The sequence below is a fragment of the Charadrius vociferus genome, unplaced genomic scaffold (genome assembly GCF_000708025.1).
Source record: "Charadrius vociferus isolate BGI_N301 unplaced genomic scaffold, ASM70802v2 scaffold305, whole genome shotgun sequence".
In the NCBI taxonomy this organism is placed as follows: Eukaryota; Metazoa; Chordata; class Aves; order Charadriiformes; family Charadriidae; genus Charadrius; species Charadrius vociferus.
In genome coordinates, this window is record NW_009648473.1 from 470012 (window position 1) to 493983 (window position 23972).

Genomic DNA, 23972 nt, shown 5'->3' on the forward strand with positions numbered 1-23972 from the left:
TGTAAAGCTCTGTACATGATTACTTACTGGTATAAAAATTGCCAACTGCAGAAGTATGAAAGCACAGAAGAGTGCCTTTCTGTTTTTCACGGCAGCGTGTGTTTATGACACATTTTTGGTGTTAGATTCTGACAAAGTCTAAATATAGGGCCTTTTCCTCATTCAGAACAAGGTTGCCAGTTTTTCTTTCATGCAGGATCACTGCTACCCTGAGCAGGTGTGCCATTGTGCAGATACCAGGGAAGCACGAGGCAGAGGTACAGAGCAGGTCCCTCAGCATACGCTGGTAGAGCACAGCCCTCAGGTACCCTCAGAGATCTTCAGGTAGTTCTGTAGTCAAGATGTGTCTTGCCCCAAGGTGACAGAAGGGCTGGAGACTATGGCATGGCTGGGAGAATAACACTCATGTTAGGTAAGAGTTCAGTGTGGTCTTACTTGATACCTAAGCAGAGCATTTAAAGGCAAATATTTATATCTCAAACTACAAGAGAAACTGAAATCTCTAGCAGCTGACTTAAAGCTCTGTGACTACTGCTTATACAAAGTTATTTCTCTCTGAATATCCAGTCTTGCTTCTGCCCACAGCTTTTTCTAATATTGTAACTCACCCTACATTAGAGATGTCACAGAACTAATCTTCCATTCCATCCTTCTGCTTAAAATAGCTAGGTACACTGACGTAAATCTGAGTGATTGTGTGCATGCAAGACTTTTTTCCCACCGTGCTGCTATCTGCTGAGTCGGTGGTAGCCAGCATTTGCCAAAGGCTGCCCCTTCTGCCCAGTGAGAGCTTTGCAGTGTCAGCAACACCTGCAGTAAAAGGGTGTCATGCAGACTTCTGTGGTGCCAGGGTTTGAATGGCATGTTTGCCACAGCAGTGGTAGGACAACGTACAGCAGTTCTCCACCTACCAGGAAGAGGTTTGCCTGAGATTTGGGAAACACTCTCTTAGCACTGTGCAGCTTTTAAAGTTAAAAAAAAAAAAAAAAAAAAAAAATTACTTATTGCATGTTAGAGTGAAGGTCTTCAGAAAATGCTGACTTTTTTGGTGATACAGGGAAGTACCTCCCGATACTGCTACCTTTTGTTCTAGTTTGGCTTCAGAAGTAGTTCCTGTGCTCCAGTAGGCTAGCTGGCTGCTGAGCCCAGAAAGATTTACCAAGCTCCCACCAAGATCTATGTCCCAGTTGGGTAGCTGAGCCACATCCTTAGGTCAATGACTAGAATCATATGTATAAAGTCCCTTTTCCAGTCTGAATGCAGTACCTCTATATTTAAAAGATTTAAAGTCCCTTCCCACAGTCTTCAGTTCTCATAACTGTTCATGACATCAGCTCATATACTACCTCTTGTCTGCTGTGCTGATGGAATACGCATGACAGCTTCAGTCTTTGCTATGTAGAGAAGTCTTCAGAGTACCCCTCCATCTAGAGCAATCTTTTTATTCAATGTGAATTCAAAACATAGGCTGCCCTCATATTTAGCCTGACTAAATGGACCATTTACCTGTTTTGAAAAGGTTTTAAAGTCAGTCTGGTAACTGGCAAGAGGATTTATGCTTTTCAAGCTGCTGTATAAGCACATCATATTTTATATAATTACTATTGGAAATAAATTTTATACAAACTTAATGTGAGTGCTGTAAATACTGGTCAGTATTGCCTGTTGTTAAAGACTAAGTATTCTTAGCAAATTATTGCAGTTAAACTTAACTGTGCATAAGAGGATAGCCTCTGAAGAAGTGTTCTGGGTTTGAGGGTAACATGCAATGCATCCCCACTGTTATTTAACACGCTTCCCTTCTTCCCTTTCCTTCTTTCTTTTTCTTTTTTTTTTTTTTTTTTCCATTTTGCTTTGCTAATGGGAGAATCTAGGTGAAGAACTTAGGTCAGTTTTCTGTGTCTGCGCCATTTGTTGTAATCAGGATGAGGAGCCACTGTTTCATACTAAAAAGAGGATTCCCACATCTAACTGGATGCAGAGCCGTGTCTCCAGACCTTCTCTGCCTCCCACACAGATCCAATGAGCTAGCCTGTTATAGGGATGTGCACGCTATCTCAAATTCAAACGGCGCAAAACTATTGGTGCGGAGGCTTTATGTCCTCCTTTTATAGGCTGCATGAGTAAGGACAGATTTATCTGCAAAAATTCCAAGCAGTTACCTTTCCTCCTGAAGATGTGGAAGGAAAGGTCCTCCTGCCCCATGGAGGAGCCTTTCTGTGGAAGTGCTTTAGCATAGGGTAAGGCATTTTGCTATGGGTAGCTGAAAGGATAATTATGCATTTCAAATTCTGGGTATAAGTCTGTACCCAGTTCATCTTAAAAAATAGCAACGACTGCATTGTTACTGTATTTCTTCAGACAGATTTTGCCAATGACATCTTACTGCCTCTGTTAGCGGATGGATACTATGAAGTACTCGGCAGACTGGCAACCACCAATCAGAGGCTTATTTTTTGGTTTGGCAATGATTTTGTATTGCCAGATGTGCCTGAAGTATGTCAGAAAAAATGTATTTTTCTTACTTTTTCTCTCAACATGAAAGTTTAGTGTTTTTGTGAATTTATAATGCTTCTAAGATTCAACTGTGCCAACAAATTTATTAAATTTACTGCTACAGGATACTATGTAGTTTAATAAAATATATATAACTACACCATCATCTCCTTATGAAGTAAAGAAGCAAATGTATGTTGTGAGAAGCTATCTTCTCTTTTTGTGATCTTCTCCTGCTGATTAGCTGAGTTAAGTAATTTGTAGTGCATGTCTCAGTCAAATTAGTAGGGTATTCAAGGTAGTAAATGTTCATGTAAAGCACAATTTTAAAAAATTAGGAAGCATTGTGGCAGTTATTATTATTTTTCTTTTACTTAGTTTATTTTATTGAAGGGAATACCTTCTGATTACAGTTCCTTGTTCATTCTTTTTTTTTTTCACTTCAGTGGTTTAGAGAGTGGGTATTGTATATTCAGTTAAGCTGGGAAATTTGTCCAATGTGGTAGCAAAAGGATTCAGGTTTGTGGTTTCGTATTAATTTGCTAAAGAGAAAAACTCATTTTGTAAGATACTTTTAATTATCAATTCTGCAGTCTCTGGCTATGACTTGGGTTGCTTTTGTGTTTTTTTCTTTTCATGCATCAATAAGGGTATTAAAAACCCTGACTGGGTCCCCAGTTACATGTGGACAAACTTTCTATCTTTAAATCAAGTCGTGGGCTGTTACTGTATTTGTCTTATGCTCTGCTTGTTAGGGTATATTGAGGCCTGAATCTTAATATGATTTAGGATAGATGGCAAACTTGAAAGTAAGCTGTAAGTATTGTGGAACGTTGTGGAACTCCTAGTGCTAATTTCACAAACCCCTTTGGCTGTTAATGATGATATCTGAAATTAGAAGGAACTGTCATTTTGATACATAAATAAATGCATGTTGCAATAGAAGGAACATAATCTGAATTTGAAACAAAAGCTCTTATTTTTAAATAAGGGAGTCCTCAAGTGGAACGAATACTAACTACTCATTTACTTTCACAGCATACTTTAATAAAAATGCAAAACAAAAAACCCTTCAAAAACAAACAAACACAGCCCTCAAAAAAAAAAAAGGAAGAAATCATGACAATGTAGGGATATGACTTGAGATACACATGAAGAACAGATGTGGCAAATAAAAAAATGCTCACTTATGCATACTTGCCAAGTAAAAGCACAGCCTAAGCCTGTGGGTGAGAAACTTGCAGCGAATTGACTGGCTTATTACAAAGTGTCTTATAATATGTTTCAGAGGTTTCTATTTTCAAAAATCAGATCCTCATACACCACCCAGAACCCTGGGAATCTGAATCTATTTTTTGAGCCCCCAGGCTATTATCAGCAGCTATGCAATGTCAGTGCAGATTTCAGATATATCGATATTTGAAGGCACCGGCTAGTTTTTGGCTAACAATGCAAGTGCATGTCTGTTTGCTAATGTAACCATGTTATCTCTTCAATAACTTGCACGAGGCTCTGTGTGTTGCAGGTATGATCTGCAATGTTGTGAACCACTCTGATTTTATGATGGTGCTCTGGTTACACAAATTAAAACCAGTCTATCTTAATGTACTAAGAACAGGCATGCAATTTTGGTGAGCTAATGATACCCTAGTAGTTCAGACCCGAAGATTAGGAGTCTGTATTTTGTAGGAGGGTAGGTGATGGGCAGATCTTCATGCTACCCATGTTCTGGGCAGATACTCACTTGCTATTAGATGTGCATATGCCGTTCAAGCATTCAAGCCTTCAAGCATTTGTTACTCCTAGGTTGGACTGCTGCAGTGCTGCGTTGCTCGCTATGTTTTTATAAAAATAACATTTTTTATAAAAATATTTGTTGATATTGTTACTACTAGCTTCTGGGTCAAACAATGGAAGATTTCTTCCAGTAATATGGTGTTTTCAATGAGCTTGTTAAGAAACACTGAACGAGGTTGAACAAGGTTTGTGAGGCAAAAGGCAAAAGTGCCTACACTCGTTTGCTTTTCTCTTCGCTTGAAGCACAGGAATGCACTCAGCGCTCATGTGTTGAATGGTCTGTTTGTGACAAATGTTGGGAGAACTCAATACCCTGTCTTACACAGGGTACAGTAAAAAATTTTAGTTGTTAAACAAGAATTTTCTGACTGAGTCATAGAGAAGACAGAGGTACCTTGGGGAATATGGAAAAAATCTTCACCTATGGGACAAACCAGAAACCTGGTATATATGGCCTCTCTTATATTTACCTGGGAAAATTTTAACTAGTAAGGATGCTGGAACTTCATGCAATGAGAGAGGTACGGTTCCAGGAGTATGTGGCACTCTGCTTTTAGATTTACATTAGCTTCCTGCAAGGTGCTTTTTAGCATGCAAAGTACTAGTTATGAGTCTAAAACCACTGAATGGGAAAGTATTCATTCATATGAAAGATTTTTTCCTCGGGGCATAGTACCATTCAATGAAGGTATATAAGCTGGAAACTCATTCAAATATCAGAAAGTAGAAGAAGGCAGAACGTTATCTGAGAGAGCTTGGAACTGGTAGTCACAAATCTTCCTACTTCAAGGTGGGCTGCATCTTGGTATATTTGTTTCCTGAGCGATGAGAGGGAGCATGCTTGTGGGAGCCCGTAAATACCACAGTGCGTACAGTAGCTGATTGGTTAGAATATCCGTGAAGTGCCGGGGAAAGAGGAGCTTTTTGAGAAGTTGACTGTTTTATAACTGTATTTTAAATGTTTCATGGAATGCCTAAAGCAAAAGATAGCCTTTCTTTTTAATCGGGATATTTATTTGTTGAAATAAATGAATAATTTATTTACTTGCTATCTTGGTTGTATGTCTCCTTTCTGTGGATCGTTGTCAGGATGTACTTCAGATGGATATTTTTAGAGAGCAATGTTGGTCTTGGGGAATAATTGAAGCATAGCAGTAGGTGAGTTATATGTCCCTGTAGTTGGCCTTTGGACCTTTTGAATGTCAGTTTTTATAGTAATTTCGTTACTTGAAAACATGCCGTGGTGATTAAGTGTTCACATCTTTTATCCCAGAAAATCAGTTGCCATCTTTGCCTTGATCAGTCAGGAATACTGCAAGCCTTACTATGTTGTGTTCAGCTGTCTCCGTGCTATACATAAAACAAACACAGGGTGATTTTTCCATCTGACCTTCCTTCAGTCTGGTTTTGTCTCTACTTTTGTTAATGCAGATCAGGTAGTATAACTCAAAGGAGTCTAAATGCACGCCTTCTAAGTATGTTTATGGGTATTTGTCTAGTTATTTGTGTGTTTATTTTGATATTGACTTGTGTGCACATGTGTTCGTGTATTTATTTGCACGCCTGCATGTACTTGTCAAACTGCCTTCCAGAGTTTGCTTCTAAAATGTTGGACCTGGTTCTCAAAACAGTACAATTACTTTGCTTTAAAAGACTTGTGGCAAATGTATATAAGTGAAAGAACAAGTACAATCCACGAGTGTTTTAGTAGAGTGGTCTAAAGGAACAGGTTGATGAAATAATGAAACCCAAGTATTTCACTAACAAAAAATCACCTTTGAATAGTTATACCATTTACAGCATATTTAATTATAAAAGTATCTCATATGAAATAAATATTTGAAAAAAAATATTTATAAAAGCATCCTAGAACTGAAGCAAAATGACACAAAAGAGTGCAGGAAAACATCTTTCATTGCTATATATTGGCATAAGTTAACTGACTTCAGCTGATTGTCTCAACTGATGTTGAACAAACTTCATCTCCAAGCAAATCAAATCACCCTCAGAGATACTTAAAAATAGAGCTAATGGCTTCACTTCCTGCATCAGAGCGTGAAAATGTTGTTCTGGATGCTTTAAGTACTCAGGCAGAAGTATATGTAAAAAAGGAATCTACTTGTAATAAGATACAAGGATTACTTAATTTTGTACTGATAGAGGAGTGATGATAATCTAAACAGCTTGAGTATGACCCTTAGCCTGAAAGCTCCATGTGCTCGGCTATCTATAGACAAGACATGCTCCATGAGGATTTTCCAAGCTTTTAAAAAAATGTAAGATAAGATTGCAGGAGATTTCTAAAAAATTTGAGGAAACGGATCGTGAAACAACCCTTCCCAGAAACAGTGGGCTATTATAATCCAAGTTTAAGTAATTTAATCAATAGGAGTCACTTGATATTCTAGTTTATTTTATTGTTGTAATGACTTCATAACATTTGATAGCAATAAATTAAATAATAATGGGCATGTGAAAACAAACTAGATACTCCCTTGACTTGTAAACAGTTTGTGACACACAAGTTTCTATATAAAAAGCATTGCTGAAATTCTAGATAGTATAGTTACTGATGTAATAATTCTCTAATTAAAAGATCATTTTTTCAGTATAAATAAAATTCCCAAACAGACACCAAATGGTGGCTTCACTTTTTTTTTTTTTTTTTTGCACCAGTTTCATACACAAATAAATTGCATTACACTGGGAATAGATACGAAAACTAATATAAACCCGCAATACTAGAATAGCATTATCAGGCTTATTATGTAAAGACTCATCCCTGTTTACTCTGACTTTCAAATGTCAGGTGTGTGGTTGAGTACTTAACCTACATGCAAAGATACTGGTATGGGATATGACAGTCATGAGTTGGTTTGTATAAAGCCACTACCCAACTGTCTGACAAGACCTGTAGCTGCATGTAGCCTTGAGTACATGCAAATTATGCCCACTTTTGAATGCAAGTTTAGAAGATTCACCTGAGTTTTTCTTACTCCTGTGGTAGATGCTGTTATATTTTAACATATTTTCTAGTGATATTCCCTCTTTTTCCTAGAGATTCAGGGCAGAAATCTGGGTCACTAAGTCTGGTTTTATCCCAATATTAGCTCACCTTCATGTCATTTCTCTCTTGAATGACCCTGTTGAAGCCATCTCCCTGCATAGGTTATTAGTATATTTTGTTAGCATTTTCCTACATCTTTATACTAGTGTAATTAATGGAAATACTAAATCCCATCTATCCCTGAGCTGATTATTATCTCCCTCTTAAATAAGATTTTCCCTGCTAACCAGTGCTAGATGAATTTGCTTCACCACACTTCCTTTTTCATTAATATTATTTTTTACTTTGATTCGCTCTATATCTAAAATGGAAGAATTAAAATAGAGGAAAATTAAAAAGCACTTCAACACATTATGAACTAGGTGTGTTACAGTGATTAGATTAAATATATAAAGGTATGTTTAACCAAACTTGAGACTTAAATAAAATGTTTATGGAACAATTCTGTGACATACAAGAACATAATCATAAAAACCTACCTGACACATAGGGTAAATAAAATGTACAAATAAGAATTGTACAATGCCTTTTAATGATTACCCGCATTTTCTCCCAGAACTCAAGAATAATTATAACATGTTTTCCAACTGTTTCTTTTTCCTTACAGTACTTGGGGTGTATAGAAGTCTTACGCTCAATGAGATCTCTTGACTTCAGTACTAGAACACAGATTGCAAGGTAAGACTTTGTACAAGTATGTTTTTTAAAGTAACTTCTGAATTGTGTCCCCAAAGTGGAAAAGCCAAGAAGATGGCAAAACACATAGTAAATAATTTTTGGATACCGTAAGTCCACTTTTTAATTTTGCTTTTACAGGTAAATCTCTCACCTGGTATTAATATAACTCCAATGGGGCTTAAAGGATATTTTCTTCATGGTCTTTTGATGTGCCAGGAACTGCTTTAGAAAAGTTTCGCCTGTTCGTTATGCCAAATACACTTATCTGGGTACCAATTTTGTGATACTTAGGCCAATGAGAATTACAATATGCTTAAGATCTGCAATGCATTTGTCAAAATTAGTCCAGGGAGCTGGTTTGGAGCCTCATGTTTATAGGTTTTTATAGTAATTTCTTATGAAAGGATGTCGAATTACAAACTGGCTGTACAGAGGATACAAATGAAAATATATCACCACAATGATATCAGAGACAAATGAAAGAATGTTGTCTTTTCCAGACTGTATGTAAGAAACAATAAGCTTGTATTAGGTTCTTATTGCAATTCTTTTAAACTTGTCATGGTATTTTTGTAAGAGTATCAGTATAGCACCATCTTAAGAAGTGTCCGTGAATCACTTTTTTCTAGGAGACTATTTTCTGAGAACTATAGGAAATAGTGTTTTGCAGGCATTTTCACTTGAAAAGCTGAACTCATTGATTTCAGAGAACTGTAGCATTGATGTCTTCTAGCACCTGGAGACCACATGTTCAAATCCTGGCTTTGAAAGAATTAAGTAATCCTTTCCAAAGGAACACATATAAAGTGATATGACTGGATACAGTGCTTGAATTTCACCTCTTTGAGGCATCTTACAGTTGCTGATAATCTATCATAAACCGTTTGTTATACCATAGACAGCTAAGCATTTCTTTTATTAAATGAGAAAAATTACTTATTTTTTATGTTTGAATGCTGATCATATGGCCTGTATGCATTGACTTTGAGTTACATTTGCATACAGCAGCTTTGAATTGGACCCTGCGAGTCCTCACTACATGTTAATCATTAGTTTGCTACTGTGTTGATGAGGGGCATAAAAACACAAGGACAGGTAAATGACAGAATTCTGGTTTTCAGGCAATGTAGACTATGGAGGCATTTGAGAATTTTACTACTGTACTTTTTAAAACTCATTGTGTGCATTTCTGTCATATTTGCAGCAGTGACCTTTTGAAATGATTCCATATCTAAGCAGACTTGTAGTTCCAATGCAGGTGGCGCATTTGTGTTTACCACTTGGAAGTTAAATGATACTGGCCTATGAAACAGTTATTATAGTGACTGTGTTTTATTCTGTACCTAAATGTGAACCGAATTCAGCTTTATTTTTCTGCACAGTCTCTTTCACTATGTTTTCGTTGGAATAGTGTTGCACTTTTCTTATTATCTAGCTTAACGGCACAACTCTGCCATTAATACTTAGGTATATTTGCTGATCTAAAGCAATATGGTCTGCACAAACAAAGTATCTCTGTCTAATAGTTCTTTCAATACAAAAATGATTCTTGGCTTTTACTGTGAAACAGACTTGGAATTACATTTTTTTCTGTTGAAGTTATGACATACTTGACTACATGGTGGGCATTTTCTTGGCTCATCTTCCTCTGACCACATCTAGAGCACAGTATCTTCCTGTTTTGCTTGTTATTTTGAATTTGCAAATTTTCTGTTTATCATATAACAATGAAGACTTATTAACTCATTATTCTGATCATGTAGTTCCTGATCTAGAACTTTTTTGAAAGTAGGAGTTTTTAGATGACTTTTGAATCAAGATCTAGCATCTTAATCTGCATTTCATTAATTTGTCTGGCTCTAGAAATCCCCATGCCATGTCTTAGGTTTGAAGCACCCACAGGAAGCAGTCTGTGCCATGCTTTGTCATGTAACATTTTACATATAAGCCTACTCTTTATTAAGAAAATATTATTAGGGAGTTATTTAAATTCACATTTGCTTATTAACTTGCTTATGTGCGTTATGAAACATAACATAGGCCTCAAGGTATGAACTGAATTAATAAGGCTGATGTTCTGATACTACAGGCACCAATTCCCTTTTAAGAAGACAACTGGTCTGTGCAGCCCTTTGATTACAAATAAAAGTACCTGAAAGTTACATTTATGTGTACTATGTCATACATTTATATTTTGGTATATCCATTGCTGATTTCTCTGCAGCCTAGCACCAGTAAGAAAACTGTCCTTGTAACCTGACAGCTCATGGTGGAGTGTGGCTGAGGCTTGGGTCTGTAGACCAAGTAATGTCATCTGTTACTGCTCCAGCTGAGGAACCTAGATCCATAGCTGCAGTAAAAGCTTTTCTGTGTCTGGGGCTGTGTAAACGTCTCTGTGCTGTTTCCCATAACTGGAGAAACAGATGGGAGGGCAGCTCTGATCCCTTTCTCACCCATAACTTTATCAATTCATCCTACTGCACGCACCACACCTGTTTAATCTGTTATTTTTTCCAATATCTTGCAAAGCCAGTCACAGAAGAAAGTGACCCATCTTGGCCCAGTATGACTTCTGGCTTTACGCAGTATTACTGCGTAGTATTTACAATTAAAAAACAGTCAGAAAAGATGATCCAAGTTACTTGATTCAGTGTGGAAGTCTGGATGCGTCTCTTCCTAATAAGCACACATCATGCTTGACTCATACACATACGCTACTCCCTTTTCTAGCACTGTATCACATCCCTGTCCCTCCATGCTTTCTTACCCTTGCTTTTCCTCCATGTCGCAGAGTTCAAACATAGGAAGTTTGCCTTTTTTCTGTCTTCCAGTTATTGTGTATGTCTCTGCTAGCCTTGAGGAGGAACAAAACCCCAAAGTAAGATGGGCATCATCATTTCCTAGAAAAAATAAACTTCTGTGGCTCAGCCATGGGAGGGTGAGATGTGTAGTCTCTGGCTCTGCTGCAAACATTAGGTGTTATTTTTGAGAAGACATTAGTCTCAGTCACAGACAACTGTGTGATTGAGTGAATTAGTTCTTGTAGAGGGCACATAAATTGTTAGATGAACATTTAGAAATTACTTAAAAATTTGGCTAAGATTTCCAGTTATCTAGTGAATTAGGCACCCATTCTAAATTAGAAGTTAATGGGAAAAGGTTGCTTGAATGGCTTGGAAAATCCCAGCTGTCATAATTAATACATTAGGAGAGTATATACATCAGTGTGTATGCATGGACCAGTCTGACAAATGAAGAACTGTGACTTCAACTCCAGGAGCTGGATTGAAGCTCCCATGTGAAAAGTTTGGTCAGCGGTCTTTCCTTGTCACAGTCATGTGAAAAATCAACCTGTGCCATCTAACGCTGTTGTACCTGGTCTGCAACTTGTTTTTGTTTTGCTTTTTCACTTTTTGTAAATAAAAATGTTAAAACTTGCAGCAATACATTCGTCTTTGTGTGAGAGCAGTGAGCAAGCACTTTCACTTGTCATACTCTTCATCAGATCTTAACAATCTTGCTTGTGCCTGACACAAGGTATTGTTATCCTAATTTTGGATCTGATTTGAGGGAAAATGAACAGCTATGTACAATTTATAACAGATTTTTTTGTTTAACATTACACATTTGAAGTACATGCGAGAAATAGGAGAACTAGAGTAGTATTAATCAATTGTATTGTATTTGTTCTTTTCTGTAATGAATGTAATGTTGTGTGAATTCTTGAGCAAATAAATGGAAGCGCAAGCCAAGGGTCAGCAATTGTGCATAATGATAAATAAAAGCCAGCTGAATCCACATGTTGCATCATTAATTATCCAGTAATAATTCTTGTAACACATGTGAAGCTGACTTTCTTGGGCAGCAAGAGGAACAGAAGCATTTCATTTTCAAGATAGCGGAGGAACAGGAGGACTAACAGGCAAGACTACTGAGCAAACCACAGGTGGCAAGTGGTCCTAAGTTCATCTGAAACCTACCATCATCAGGACAGAAAGGGGCCACTCTTAGGCTTGTGTTGCCAGGCGCTTTGTGCCCTCAGGCTGTTTATTAAAAAAAAAATTAAAAATCAGGTAAAATTCTTTTGCACCATGTGTGGTGTTTGCAGTTCGTATGATATGTTTATATGCTTATTTTTAAATCTGCTGTAGTGTAATGAGTCTTTACTGTGTTGTATGCATGAGTGTAGTAATGCACTGGATTGAATTAGAATAATATTGCATGCACTGTTTGTTGTACAGCAGTGTCTGGATTACAAGGCTGCATGTTCACTGGTATCTAATTAAATGCAATCAGTTTACTGCATGCAGGTTCAGAAAGTCACACCTCCCCATGCTGAGTAAAACATTATATTGCATGCTGTGTTAATAGCAAGTAGGTCAGAGGACCAAAATACTTCATATCGGCAATGGACCTGAACCCAAACTCTGATCCCAGTTCTCTCCATGAACTCTGTTGGGCTGAACAATTTGCAAGAGATTCCTCTCCTAATTTTGAGCCTGAACTTTATTAATTGTGAAAACCAAACCCATTTATGCCAATATCCCAAACTTCTGGATAGGAGATGATGGAAATACAGATTTTAGAGCTGGGTTCGAGTCCAGTGCTGAACAAGATGAATGAATTTTGGTTGATGTAGAGTTTCTTTCAACCGTATCTGTATTCTTTGCAGAAATTCACTGTCAGCAAGAGTCAATGAAAAATGGATGGAAGAAACTGAAAAGGAAGAGTGTTTCCCCTGTGGTTTTTAAAGGCAGATAGGTAACGTGTTATCTGCAGTGAATTCTGTATTCAGCCTCCTCCTTAACATTCTCTCTTGCTGGAAGGTGAGTGTGGTTCACCCCTGCTTTCTGCTTCGTGGACTCTGGATGGGTGGCAGTGCTTAGGGGATGGCGCTTAGGGAATGGCAGAACACGCATACCTGCACCAGTCTGGCTCCACAGCTATATGCAGGAAGGGGTGTGAACAAGAATCCTCTGTCCTTGTGCACAGTTACTTCAGGGCCAAAGCTCTGGGAAGCACAGGGTGCTGTCTACTGCTCAGTTCACCAGGAAGCAGGATTCCCTAAAATGGATGAGGACTTCCTTATAATGCATACAGCACACCTCTGAGTGTGAACATGACAACTATAGTGCCTGATACTGTCAGGGAATAATTTACATTTTTCTAGTTTAGCTGTGATTAGCACAGAAATGGGTTAGAATAAATAGGGTTTTGTATGTTTAACATTGAAATGTTTCATTTTCAATGTAATATTAGTGGGGAAAACGTTAGCTAGCATTTGGATTAATTTGACTAATATATGGTTCTGCAAAGCCTGAGTGAGCTCCCCCATTGAGCTTCCCCATTCCACTTGCCTTTGTGAGAAAGCAAAGAGCCTCTCAGGGGATGGGGAAGGTGGAGAGTGGAAAGCCAAATGGTCAGGGAAGCAGTTACGACTATAGCTGCACCCTAGGTTTTCAGAAAGCTGGTGACTCCACTAGGTTCTGTGGAAGCAGAAGGACTAAGGCAGAGTGGTCTTAACATGTTTTAAATGCAAATTGCAATGCAAAGTTAACAACTGCCTAGCACCTTGGAAACACAGACACTCTCAAGTTCTTCTGCTAATAGCACTTAGCAGTTTGATTACACAGAGAAACAAATGCGTAAGGGATTTGAGTGTCTTTCATATGACATGTCCAGTCACACCAGACAGTTCAACCCCACTGGCCAGTCCTTTTTTTGGCAAATACAGCTTTTATATTTATAAAATGTCATGTATCTTATGGGGTTGTTCAAAAAGGCAGTGTGAGAACTTCATTCCTCTAATAAAAAAGAGGTTTAGGAAGATCTCTATCTCCAAAGTCCTGCTTTGGACATGAAGCCAATTAGAGGTTAGAGAAAATATTTGTTAGGCTATTTTTTTTACTTTTGTAGGGTTTCCTATACCTTCCTTTGAAATACCTACGCGTGGGCTACTTGTTGAGAGAGAAGATAGTATAGTAAATGACCTGAGGCTGGACCCAGTTTGGAGGTTACTATGATCCTGATTAAGCAACAGAAGACAGTTTTAATTTATCTCTCTATCTCCTTGATCAGTAGTCGAATAAACAGCTAGAGGCCAGGCTGAGTGTAAAAAAGCCTGAACATTACCAAAAAAGTATTGGAGCTACCTAACAGATCTAAACTTCCATGTACATTTTTCTGTATTTTTTTGGTATCATTAACCTTGCTCTTGACAGATGGAGGACTGTGCAGAAGGAAGGATTTTGTAGGTATGCATTCAACATCAGGGGTTTGTATAGCTCCACTTTACATTCATAAAAGCTGCAAACCATATTTTAAGAGGTTTCCTGTTTGAAAGGTACCCCAAGTTTTGGACCAAGATTGTCAGAGTCTAAATAATGGTTGATTGCAGATATATATGACTGTGTTCTCAGCAGTGGAGGAGCAGCTGTATGCCTATTTGGCGTTGCCTGTTGGTGGCGTACATTTGTCATAGCTATAAGGAAAAAATGGATATGTTTGCTCTAGTTTTGCTAAGCACAAGTCTGACTGTGTGTGCATGCAGAGTGAAGAGATATATCTAAATAAGGTGTGCTGCTGGATAAACAGTTTCACTCTACATTTATAAAAATAAGACCATTTTTCAGAACTGCTGTATTAGAAAAAGTCGCCAAGACCACGTAGACTTCTCTGTTACTGATGAGTGAAACAGAGTTTCTGAAACTTACTTGCATGTTATAAAAGAAGGTACAGATTGTACTGAAATTGCCTCAAATATTCTATGAAGTTAGATCATCTATAAATACTGAGAACAGAGCTGTCATAGAGCATACCAATACATAAAAAGTTTCTTTGGCAGTAAAAGCAAGAGAGTCCTCTCAAGTGCATTGGCTTCTGTTAGCAGATTGATGTAAGCCTCACACTGAAGAAACAGGAGTGTAAGAATAACAGGCATTGGATAGATTGCATACTACATACCTAATAGCATGTGGTACTCTATGTCTAACACTTGCCAAAGCCAACCCTTTTACTGTATAAAGTTTACTCAATAAATCAAAAATTAAGTCAGCCAGCTTCCTTTCATTTTTTGCTTGTAGATTTTCTACATGTGAAAAAACTCCGTTTCAAGAAGCAAAATGAGGAGCTGAGGGGAAGAAAAGGAGTCGTCGTCGTCTTCTTGCTCTATGAGTGACAGCAGCTTGCATGCCACGTCTGCCGATGTTGCCTTACTCCACATACCTTTTCTTCCAGGCTTTTGGTCAATTGTGCGGTCAGGACAGGCTTCACTTCAGTCAGACTGGTGTGACAAATGGCACTGCTTGGTCTCTGTGCCACTTTCTCAGAGGACTCCCCCTCAGGGGTATTCGCATCACAGTACTCTGAATTGGTGGCAGTAGGCACATCCACACCACAGAGTTAGCCTCCCCTTCCTATCCATTCTCTCTGTTCTGTTTTCCTTAGCTGCTTCTCCAGCCTTACATCTTCCAGACACGGTCAATTTGCCAGTTGGCATTTAAAGTTCTGTAAACAGTAATATACTGGTTTAGCCTTCAGAGCTTGTGAATGTCCCCTATGCTTCTTCAGACAGCACATGCTCATTTTGCCTGTTTTGCAAATGAACACGTAATACTTCAATTATTAAACAGATTTCTAAAAACGTATTTTCAGTCTCCATTTTTTTCTTTTTCAGAAGCGGGTTATATTTACACTTGGTATAGACTTTGTTTCTCCTTAGCAAATACTGTTACAACACGTGGTAATGATTTACGAAGTATTAAAGAAAATTGGCAGGAAGATAATCCTGTTAAGAAATAACTGGGAGCCTTCTATACAATTCTGCTAGACATGCGATGCTTTCATTTAAAAAGTCCATCTTTTGATGTCTGATTTTTTAATCTGTAAAGCCATATGCTTCAAAGGTGGCAAAGATAAACTTGGGAACTATATGATACTAGAAGATATTAACAAGAGAATATTGGTAGTTTTTAAGTCTCATTGTACAAAACATTTCAGACTAAAACCTAGTCACAGTTTCTTGTCTCAATATTTGAGACAGCTATACTTTTTCCAAATATGTTGAGAAAATCTCTGCAATTTGTATGTGCCTGTCATTGCCCTGAAATACGAGTTCCAGAATTCTGGTTTTTAATCAATTAAATCATATTAATTAAAAACAGCAACAACAAAACCTAGCATCACAGCCAAAAAAATCACTGAAACCACAAGAAGGGAGGGTATTTTCATGTGATGGTGTTTCATAGAGGAACAGATTTGAGCTTCCTGAGTGGGCTACTTTATATAACAGTCAGAGTAAAACATGACTAAAGCTATGAAAAATATCAGGGCATTAGCCTTTTTAATGGAACAAAATGGCAATGTAAAATGTCTTTTTTTTCTGTCTCAGAGACATGTCAAGTCACTTTAAAGCAGAATAGGTCAGCCTCAGAAAATGCATATTTGTAACTTTGCACTGGATAAATTTGCGTGATGAAATTATATTCAAAATACACAACATGTTTTCTGCCAAGAAAATGACTCCACTGTATGACCATCTGCAAAGCAGAAAATACTCTTGGACAGATTTGGAACTCAGCATGTGGTTCCTGCTGCAGACAGAGCAGTAGCTAATTTTACAAGAGATCACAATAACTTACCCTGGTATTTGTCTGAGCCTAGCTAATGAAGCAGCATGTGGCTTAGAAAGGTGTAATGTGTGTCTATGTCAAATATCTTTCTTATTGGAAAGGAAGCAAATGTAGTCACATCTGACTTTTCCAAACTCTGTGCAACTTGTTCAGCCACGCAAATATGTCCAGAACTTTTGCCTTCCTTAGACAAGTGTTTGCACGCACAAGTCAGGTAATGGTGCTCTCAACCTAGCAGCAATATCTATTTTGGGGCTTGACTTGTGGCTCAGGTGTTTGCGCTGCAGAGACATTTGCAAATTTGATTTGCTGCAAAAAAAGCTTACGTCTGCTCTGTGCTGCCTGGCAATGCAAGCTAAAAAGAAGTCTTTACGATGTCTTTTCCACATAACCAGGCTATCTGTGCAAAGACCTCCCCCCACCCACCCCCTAAAATAATCTAGACTATTCTGAACAGAGAGATCAGGAACCTTCCCCTGGAAAAAGTGCATATCAGTGTGGTGGCAGATACTCAGCCATCCTTTTTCTTCCTGTTTTCATCAGATACTTCTTTAAGACTTCTTAACTCCCAGGTGGGAAAAGTACCGTGCCTTTTGTTGGCAGGTACACAAAGAGTTGCTGCCAGGGTGCTCTGACCTTACCTAGGCAGAATTGCTCTATCAATAGCTTTTCTGATGTTCCTCCTTTTCACCAAAAGCATTGTTAACTTAAAGCCTCCAGTTGCTTGGGTACATTTAATATTCACACTGTTTCAAATACTGAAGTTAAAGAACTGTCAAATTCAAGTTCAGACATCCTGCCTCATCTGATGTGTATCTCAACAAGTTGTCACCTTTCTCAGGTCCTTCCCCCCACTTCCAGTCTTCTTGCAGACTTTGGGAACACTGAGTTCAGTCAAACCGAGAAATTTTACTAAAAGGAAGACTGGTAGTTGGAAGATCTATAGCGCTTTGTTAGTGAGTGAGAGGATGTATGTCCTGGCTTTTCAGCTGCGTACTGCTTTCCCCGCTGTGCCGAGGCAAGGCGTACGAGCAGTAACCAAGGCTGCCGTGCCAACCCTCAGCCCTGGGCTTCAGCCTCTTCAGCTGGTGCATTTCCTCTTCTACACTCAAGTGGCAGTTTTGATCAACAAGGTCCTTGAGTCAGATGGGTCTATTGAGTAACACTCTTTATGTCTGATTATCAGGAGCTGGCAGGCAGAAGAGGTAGTAGCAAAACCACTACAAATCCCATCCCTGCACCAGAAAAATAACAAGCCTGTAAACATTTTTTGACAGGTGCGGTGACCTGAAAATTCCCTTTTCTTTCTACCTGCTCCATGTTGCGGCTAGGGAGAGAGATGGTGGAAGCAAATAGGAAGAGAGAGGAAGTTACAGACAAATGTAGCACTCAAACACAGTTCATACCTCTGAAATACAAATTCTTTTTGCTAGAGGCAAAACCCATAAGGGATCCCAATGTGCTAATTAGACCACTGGAAGAGACAAAAAGGATGCAGCGCTGGTGATGCCTCTGTGTCAACCACTTGCAGCCAAAATGCCTGGGCAGCTCAGACACGCCTGGGGAAGCAAGAGGCGTGGGCCTGAAAGACAGCAGTGGGCTTGGGACTGCCATAGGTCTGGACTTCTCACCCCATGGCCTGGAAAGAATTTGAGTTGGTGCAAAAAAGAGATGGGAAACAGCAAGTTTTAGCTCAGTAGCAAGGCTGAGGGGATGGCTCTGTGTAACATAACATAACATAACATAACATAACATAACATAACATAACATAACATAACCAGTTTGCTTTTCCTGAGTCAAAGCAAAGCATTTTTGGTGGTGAAGAAGAATATTTCTTTTTCCTGATTACATTTTCAAGAGTAACCTATGTCTCAGTATCATAATGATCAGCACGTGTGATGCTTGCTGTGCTGTATTTCTAAGATGCATCAGGGCTGCTCTTTCAAACCAACTGATTATTATTTGCTCTGTAAGAAAATTTAGTAAATTCTTTAACTAAAACACTTGTTTGGAGTCAAAGCAGCATTGTGCTAAACGTAGAACTAAATACAAGCGTTGAGCTGTGAAATGGAGTGTGGTTGTAGCCGTGATGGTCTGAAAGCATATGCAAGGCAGGGTTTGTAGTGAGAGGCAATTTTATTAGATGAGCAGATGTATTTGGGGGGAAAAAAAGAAAAGAAGAAAAAGACAAGCTGTGTAACAAACAAGGTCTCCTCTGGACCTGAAGAAAGGAATATGTGCCTAAAAGCTTTTTTGACTCCTACATTATAAATCTCACATTTCTTCAGAATGACAGGACTTTAAACCTGCTGCAAGGCCTGTTCCACCCCTGCAACCACTGCCCCCCAAAAATAATAAATTCATGCAATTCTTTCAGGTGGTTTGAAGTTTGGATTGGGCCCTAGGTAAAAGCACCCAGGGCATAACTGTATAGCAATTACAGATTGCAACCAGATAAATCTGTGACATTTGCTGAGCCATTATATGTTGAATACTGATACATATATGACATTTTTCTCCTGACTCCCGTGTTGATCCTGTGCATTCACCTAATGTGTAGTTGAAATATCACCCTGTACATGGAATAAAATTAAAATCATTTATGTTTTTATCAAGTTTGTGTTTCACGGTTTTGATTATTTTGACTGTTCTTTAGCTTGTAGTTCATTGTTGTTTTTTTTTTCTTTTTTTTCTTTTTTTTTTTTTCATACATAGGTGTTATTCACATGGGTTGAGGTCTAAATATAATGTGCTGTTAGTCTCAATCCATATTTAAAACAGTTAAACAAGTTTAGAAGTCACCTTTACTCATCCCTGTGCAACTGTTCTGTCTTACAGTATGAACGGAACAGGTCTATTACAGCTTTGTAGCTAATGGTTACAGGAAGGTCTCTCAGTGTGCAGAAACAAATTCTAAATACTGACCAGATTGACTATTCAGAAAATAAGTTGTTAAATATTGAAAGGATCTATAAGATTTGTTTGTAGCAGTATGAATTCGAGAGTTTTTGTAGTATACAGTTACTGTCCTTGAAAGATTCATATTCAAATTCATTTTCAACATGCATTAGATTCATTCAACCTGAGTGTGATGGAAAGAATGAAGCCGTATTAGAAAACTGAAGCAAAATGTTTATGGCAATCATTTTGCTTACAATGTAATAAATTATTCAGATTGTATTGAACAAATATAAATTAAAATTTTGTATACCACATGCATAGTATACAACATGCATATTACCAGGAATATTTTAAGGTTCTGATATTATCTAAAAGCCAGGTGGTCTTGGTCTGACTGGAAAAGTGCATAATATAGTAGTGAGAAAAATGGTAGTTACTCCCCCTTACATTACAAGAAAGGTTTAAAAAAAAGGTGTAGAGCCATGCTGATTAAAGACATGTCTATGATCAGATTCCTTGTGCCTTAATAAGGTACAAAGATGAGACTTGGACAATGGTATTACGACACATGTTCTAATTTAGGGTGAGAAAATGTTTTTCTAATAGTGCAAGAAAATATTTTTATCCTTTGTAGTTCACAGGATACTATGTCTTACACTAACATTGACTATTTGCTGTCTTCTGCTTCACATCGAAGTAATCTAAATTTGAATGGCACCTGGTTTAGCCTTGAGAAGAGAGCTAACTGACCCACTACCTATCCTCACTTGTGAGCAGAAATATGGTCTGAAGCTGTTCTCTCCTGGTGTGTTTCAAGTATAATGAAGAAACCCACGCATTCATTTGCCATAAAGCTTTTTTCTGTCTCTTTAGGGAAGCAATCAGTCGTGTTTGTGAAGCCGTGCCTGGTGCCAAAGGAGCCTTCAAGAAACGAAAGGTATTTTTCTTTTCTTGTAGTGCAGTTGACTGTATTTTCTTAGTTCAACACAGAGGAGACAAGGCACAGCAGGCAGGTGACTTTAAAGCAGCTTTGAGAATTGCAGATCGTTAATCATTTGAAGTATTGGCTGTTTTCACCCACTGTATGTTGCCTCTTAGCCTTTGGTCAGGATCTGCTTTTGTCGGCATCTAGAAGCATAAGTACACCTAGGAAAAAGGTTGTGGCTTGCCTTTATGTTCCTACTGTAGAACCCCCCTGCTTTTCCTCTTCTTGCTTTTGTAGATGGCAGGTGAAGGTCTTAAAGCAAACAAAAAGGGATGCCTTTTCATAAAATGTATGAGTAAATTGTGGAAATAGATGCTGGAAGCTATGGCAGAGGCCAAAAATATCTGTTCTTGGAGCATAGCTCTAGTGGTGACAATTGGTCAGTTTGGAAATCACTGATTTCTGGAAATGGAGAGAACATACCAGGTGATCCTCTGTTCCCTATGCTCTTTCCATAAAGAGCACCTGTGGCTGCTGCTCAGTGGCCAGCACTGATGGCAGGTCCAGTGGGCATTGGCCTGATGTGTTTTTTACTGTACTTTTGTTCTTATTTTTGTGGTAGGAGTTAGGATCTGCAGACAAGGAGTGCAGGAAGCCTCAGCTTGGTTCCTGCACTCATGGCTCTCAACAGTCTTTCACCGCCTGCTCTTCCAGGTGCCTGCTACCAAAGCAATTAATTATAGCCCTTGTGTGTGTTGCTGGGCACAGGAGAACAGGCAGGTGAAGGAAAAGGTCTGTCTGCTTCCCCAGCTGCTCCACCATAGAGGTAGAATGCCAGCAGAAAGGGGTGGGATGAAATGCCACTTGTTTGCAATGAAGAATCTTCCCCTAGTAAAATAAGGCATATGTGACAACATATGTCACAGCGTAATTGGAAAATGTCTCAGAAATTAAGGTTGTGGTTCCCCCCTCACCACCAAATTTATCTCATTGGCATTTCTAGGTTCTCTGGCTGAACCTGAAAACCTGAAAGTAAAGAGGAAAATATCTTTGTCCTTGGAAAGCAAAATGATGCAAAATGTCATTGGAAAACTAGGTTAAACAGAGTCCCAAGTGCCTAGTGAGACACCTTGCTGTGTTACTGGTTTTAGAAGTACTGTTGCTTATTAGTTATTTAAAAGAAATAGTATCTTTAAAGTAAGTCCACAGGCTGAGAAGAAAATTTGCCCAGCAACAAAATTTCAGGTAAATGTTAAAGACAGGGATCTTTTGCCTATCTGTACTTTCATCATGGTTTTGACGCTAGCGGCTTATGAATTTGGTTTAGGTGACATGTACTTCTTGAGGCCAAGTTTTTACACTTTAACCACACTGCGGGCAGGTGATCCTTAGGCATGAGCTGGGAATCATGAGGGTTTAAGGAAAGAAGAGAAACAAGAATATTGAAAAGAGCTCATTTTAAAGAGAAGGTAATGAAATACTAGCTCTGTAAGATGGCAAAGTTAAAATAGCGCGGCACAAATGTTACATACGAGCAGTATGTAGGTAGTGTATTTTTAATCAATTAGACAGAAGGAAAAGAAGCTAAACCTGAATATATTTAGGCTTTGAGGAGCAAAGAAGCGTAAGTGCGTCCATCCTGCTAGGGACAAAACTTTCTAAGCTTGCAGACAGCTTAGGGCAAACACTTCAGTGGCAGAACACTGCCGCCAGTCACAGCTTTGCTTTTGTGTCCTGATGACCAGCATAAATATTCACCAGTGCAAGTACAGCAAGTGGAAGGACTTTGTCTGTTATTGCTGGGCAGCTTGATTTACTACAGGCTGTGGTTTACCTGAGTAAAGCTGGTTTCATGCAGCAGTGTTGTTCCCATAACTGTCAAAGGTGAGAGGTTTGTAAACTTTGCTTTGGCAGCATAACTTGTATTGCTACAAAACCTAATATCTAGGGAAAGGCTGGCAAAAGTTATCAATATTATTACATTCTCTTTGTTACATCCCCACACTTTGTACTTATTCTCTGAGTTAGGAGTAATCTTCAGCTGCGTATTATACCCCAGCATACAGAGGTTTTAGCCTATGGCTGGGCTTTTACTTACTGCTAAGAAGTCTACAAGCATAATGACACTGTGTATCCCTTTTTGTGAGCATCCCATCAGTACCACTGCAGTCCAGTTTTCCATGAGGGAAGCAGGCAGAGCAGTCAGTAGATGCAGAGCAAACAACAGATTTCTTTTCAGGAGTTGACGCTCTTTTTATGGAATTAGAACGTGCCATTTTAACATACTGACTTAAGGCATTCATTTTAGTCTGCTCATTTGGTCCCTTGGTGAAGATGAGACTGCTATATCACAAAACCCCTGTTTTGTTAGGTCAAGAGTGGATGAATACCAGCCTACCTGCTATTATTATTATTATTATTATTGTTGTTGTTGTTGTTGTTGTTGTTATTGTTGTTGTTGTTACTATTAAATTATCTCCAGAGGAAAACAGCTGTTGCAGTGAAATGATCTTTGAAAAGTCAGCAACTTTTTAGAAACGTGTAAGATTACAGCAAACCCTGCATACAATGAAGGTAATCCCAAATAAGGAGAGAACAAAAATGTGCTTTTTTCCCTCCCCTTACAGCCACCAAGCAAAGTTCTTTCTAGCATCTTGGGAAAAAGCAATCTTCAGTTTGCAGGAATGAACATAATGCTGAATATCTCTACCACCAGCTTAAACCTAATGACTCCTGATACAAAACAGGTGAGTGTAACTGCCATATTAATTTGTGAGGCTTTTGATGAACAGCGTACTGCCTAATTATTTGCTGTCTGCCAAAGCACTCAGTTTCTCAATGTTATTATTCCACAATAATGTCTATAAAATGAATGAAAACAGAATATAAAGCATAGTAGGAGTCATAGTTTATTCCGGTATTCCACACAGCTTTGATGAATTATTTTCTTCTTGCCATGTTTCAGGTAGCTCGCTTTTGCTCTTAAAAGTCTATGACATAAGATGGTATTTTCTAGTCGTGGGAGTTCTTTCTGGGTACAGTTACAAACTTTCAGAGTGTTAAAAGGGATGCATTTAGAGTAAGTGATTAAAGGACTGAACGCACATCCCCGATTTTGTTGTCCTTCCCATTTAGAGCCTTAAAGGGCAATCCATTCCTGAGGCGCTGCTAAAAATACAGCCTCGGGGATTTTGCAGTGCAGTGAAATGCCAGTCGTTTAGAGAGACAAGGCAGCCTTTTTCAAGCAGCCCATTTCTTCTTCACTGTGCTGAAGGTACAGACACACTTTGGGGAATCACTGCAGTGGATTGTGAATGATGTATGAGATGAGAAAAATCCTTGCTCAGGGTATATATAAAGAGAAAGCAGACAGACATGCGCAGTCACTGCTATGCTATTTGCTGTGAGCCACATACTGCATTAGGGCATGCAACTTTCTGCCCAGATACAGCTAGAAAGAAAAAAAATAAAAATTCCT

At 38.5% G+C, this 23972-nt stretch overlaps 1 protein-coding gene across 1 annotated transcript in view; it reads left to right on the forward strand.

The window, feature by feature from the left end:
• Positions 1 to 23972, forward strand: part of SHC3 (SHC (Src homology 2 domain containing) transforming protein 3) — a 57110-nt gene that overhangs the window by 12800 nt on the left and 20338 nt on the right. Inside the window, exons 2-4 of the mRNA XM_009885664.1 lie at positions 7968 to 8038; positions 20443 to 20506; positions 23122 to 23241. Coding sequence (XP_009883966.1) covers positions 7968 to 8038; positions 20443 to 20506; positions 23122 to 23241 — 255 coding nt within the window. The remainder of the gene's footprint in view (positions 1 to 7967; positions 8039 to 20442; positions 20507 to 23121; positions 23242 to 23972) is intronic.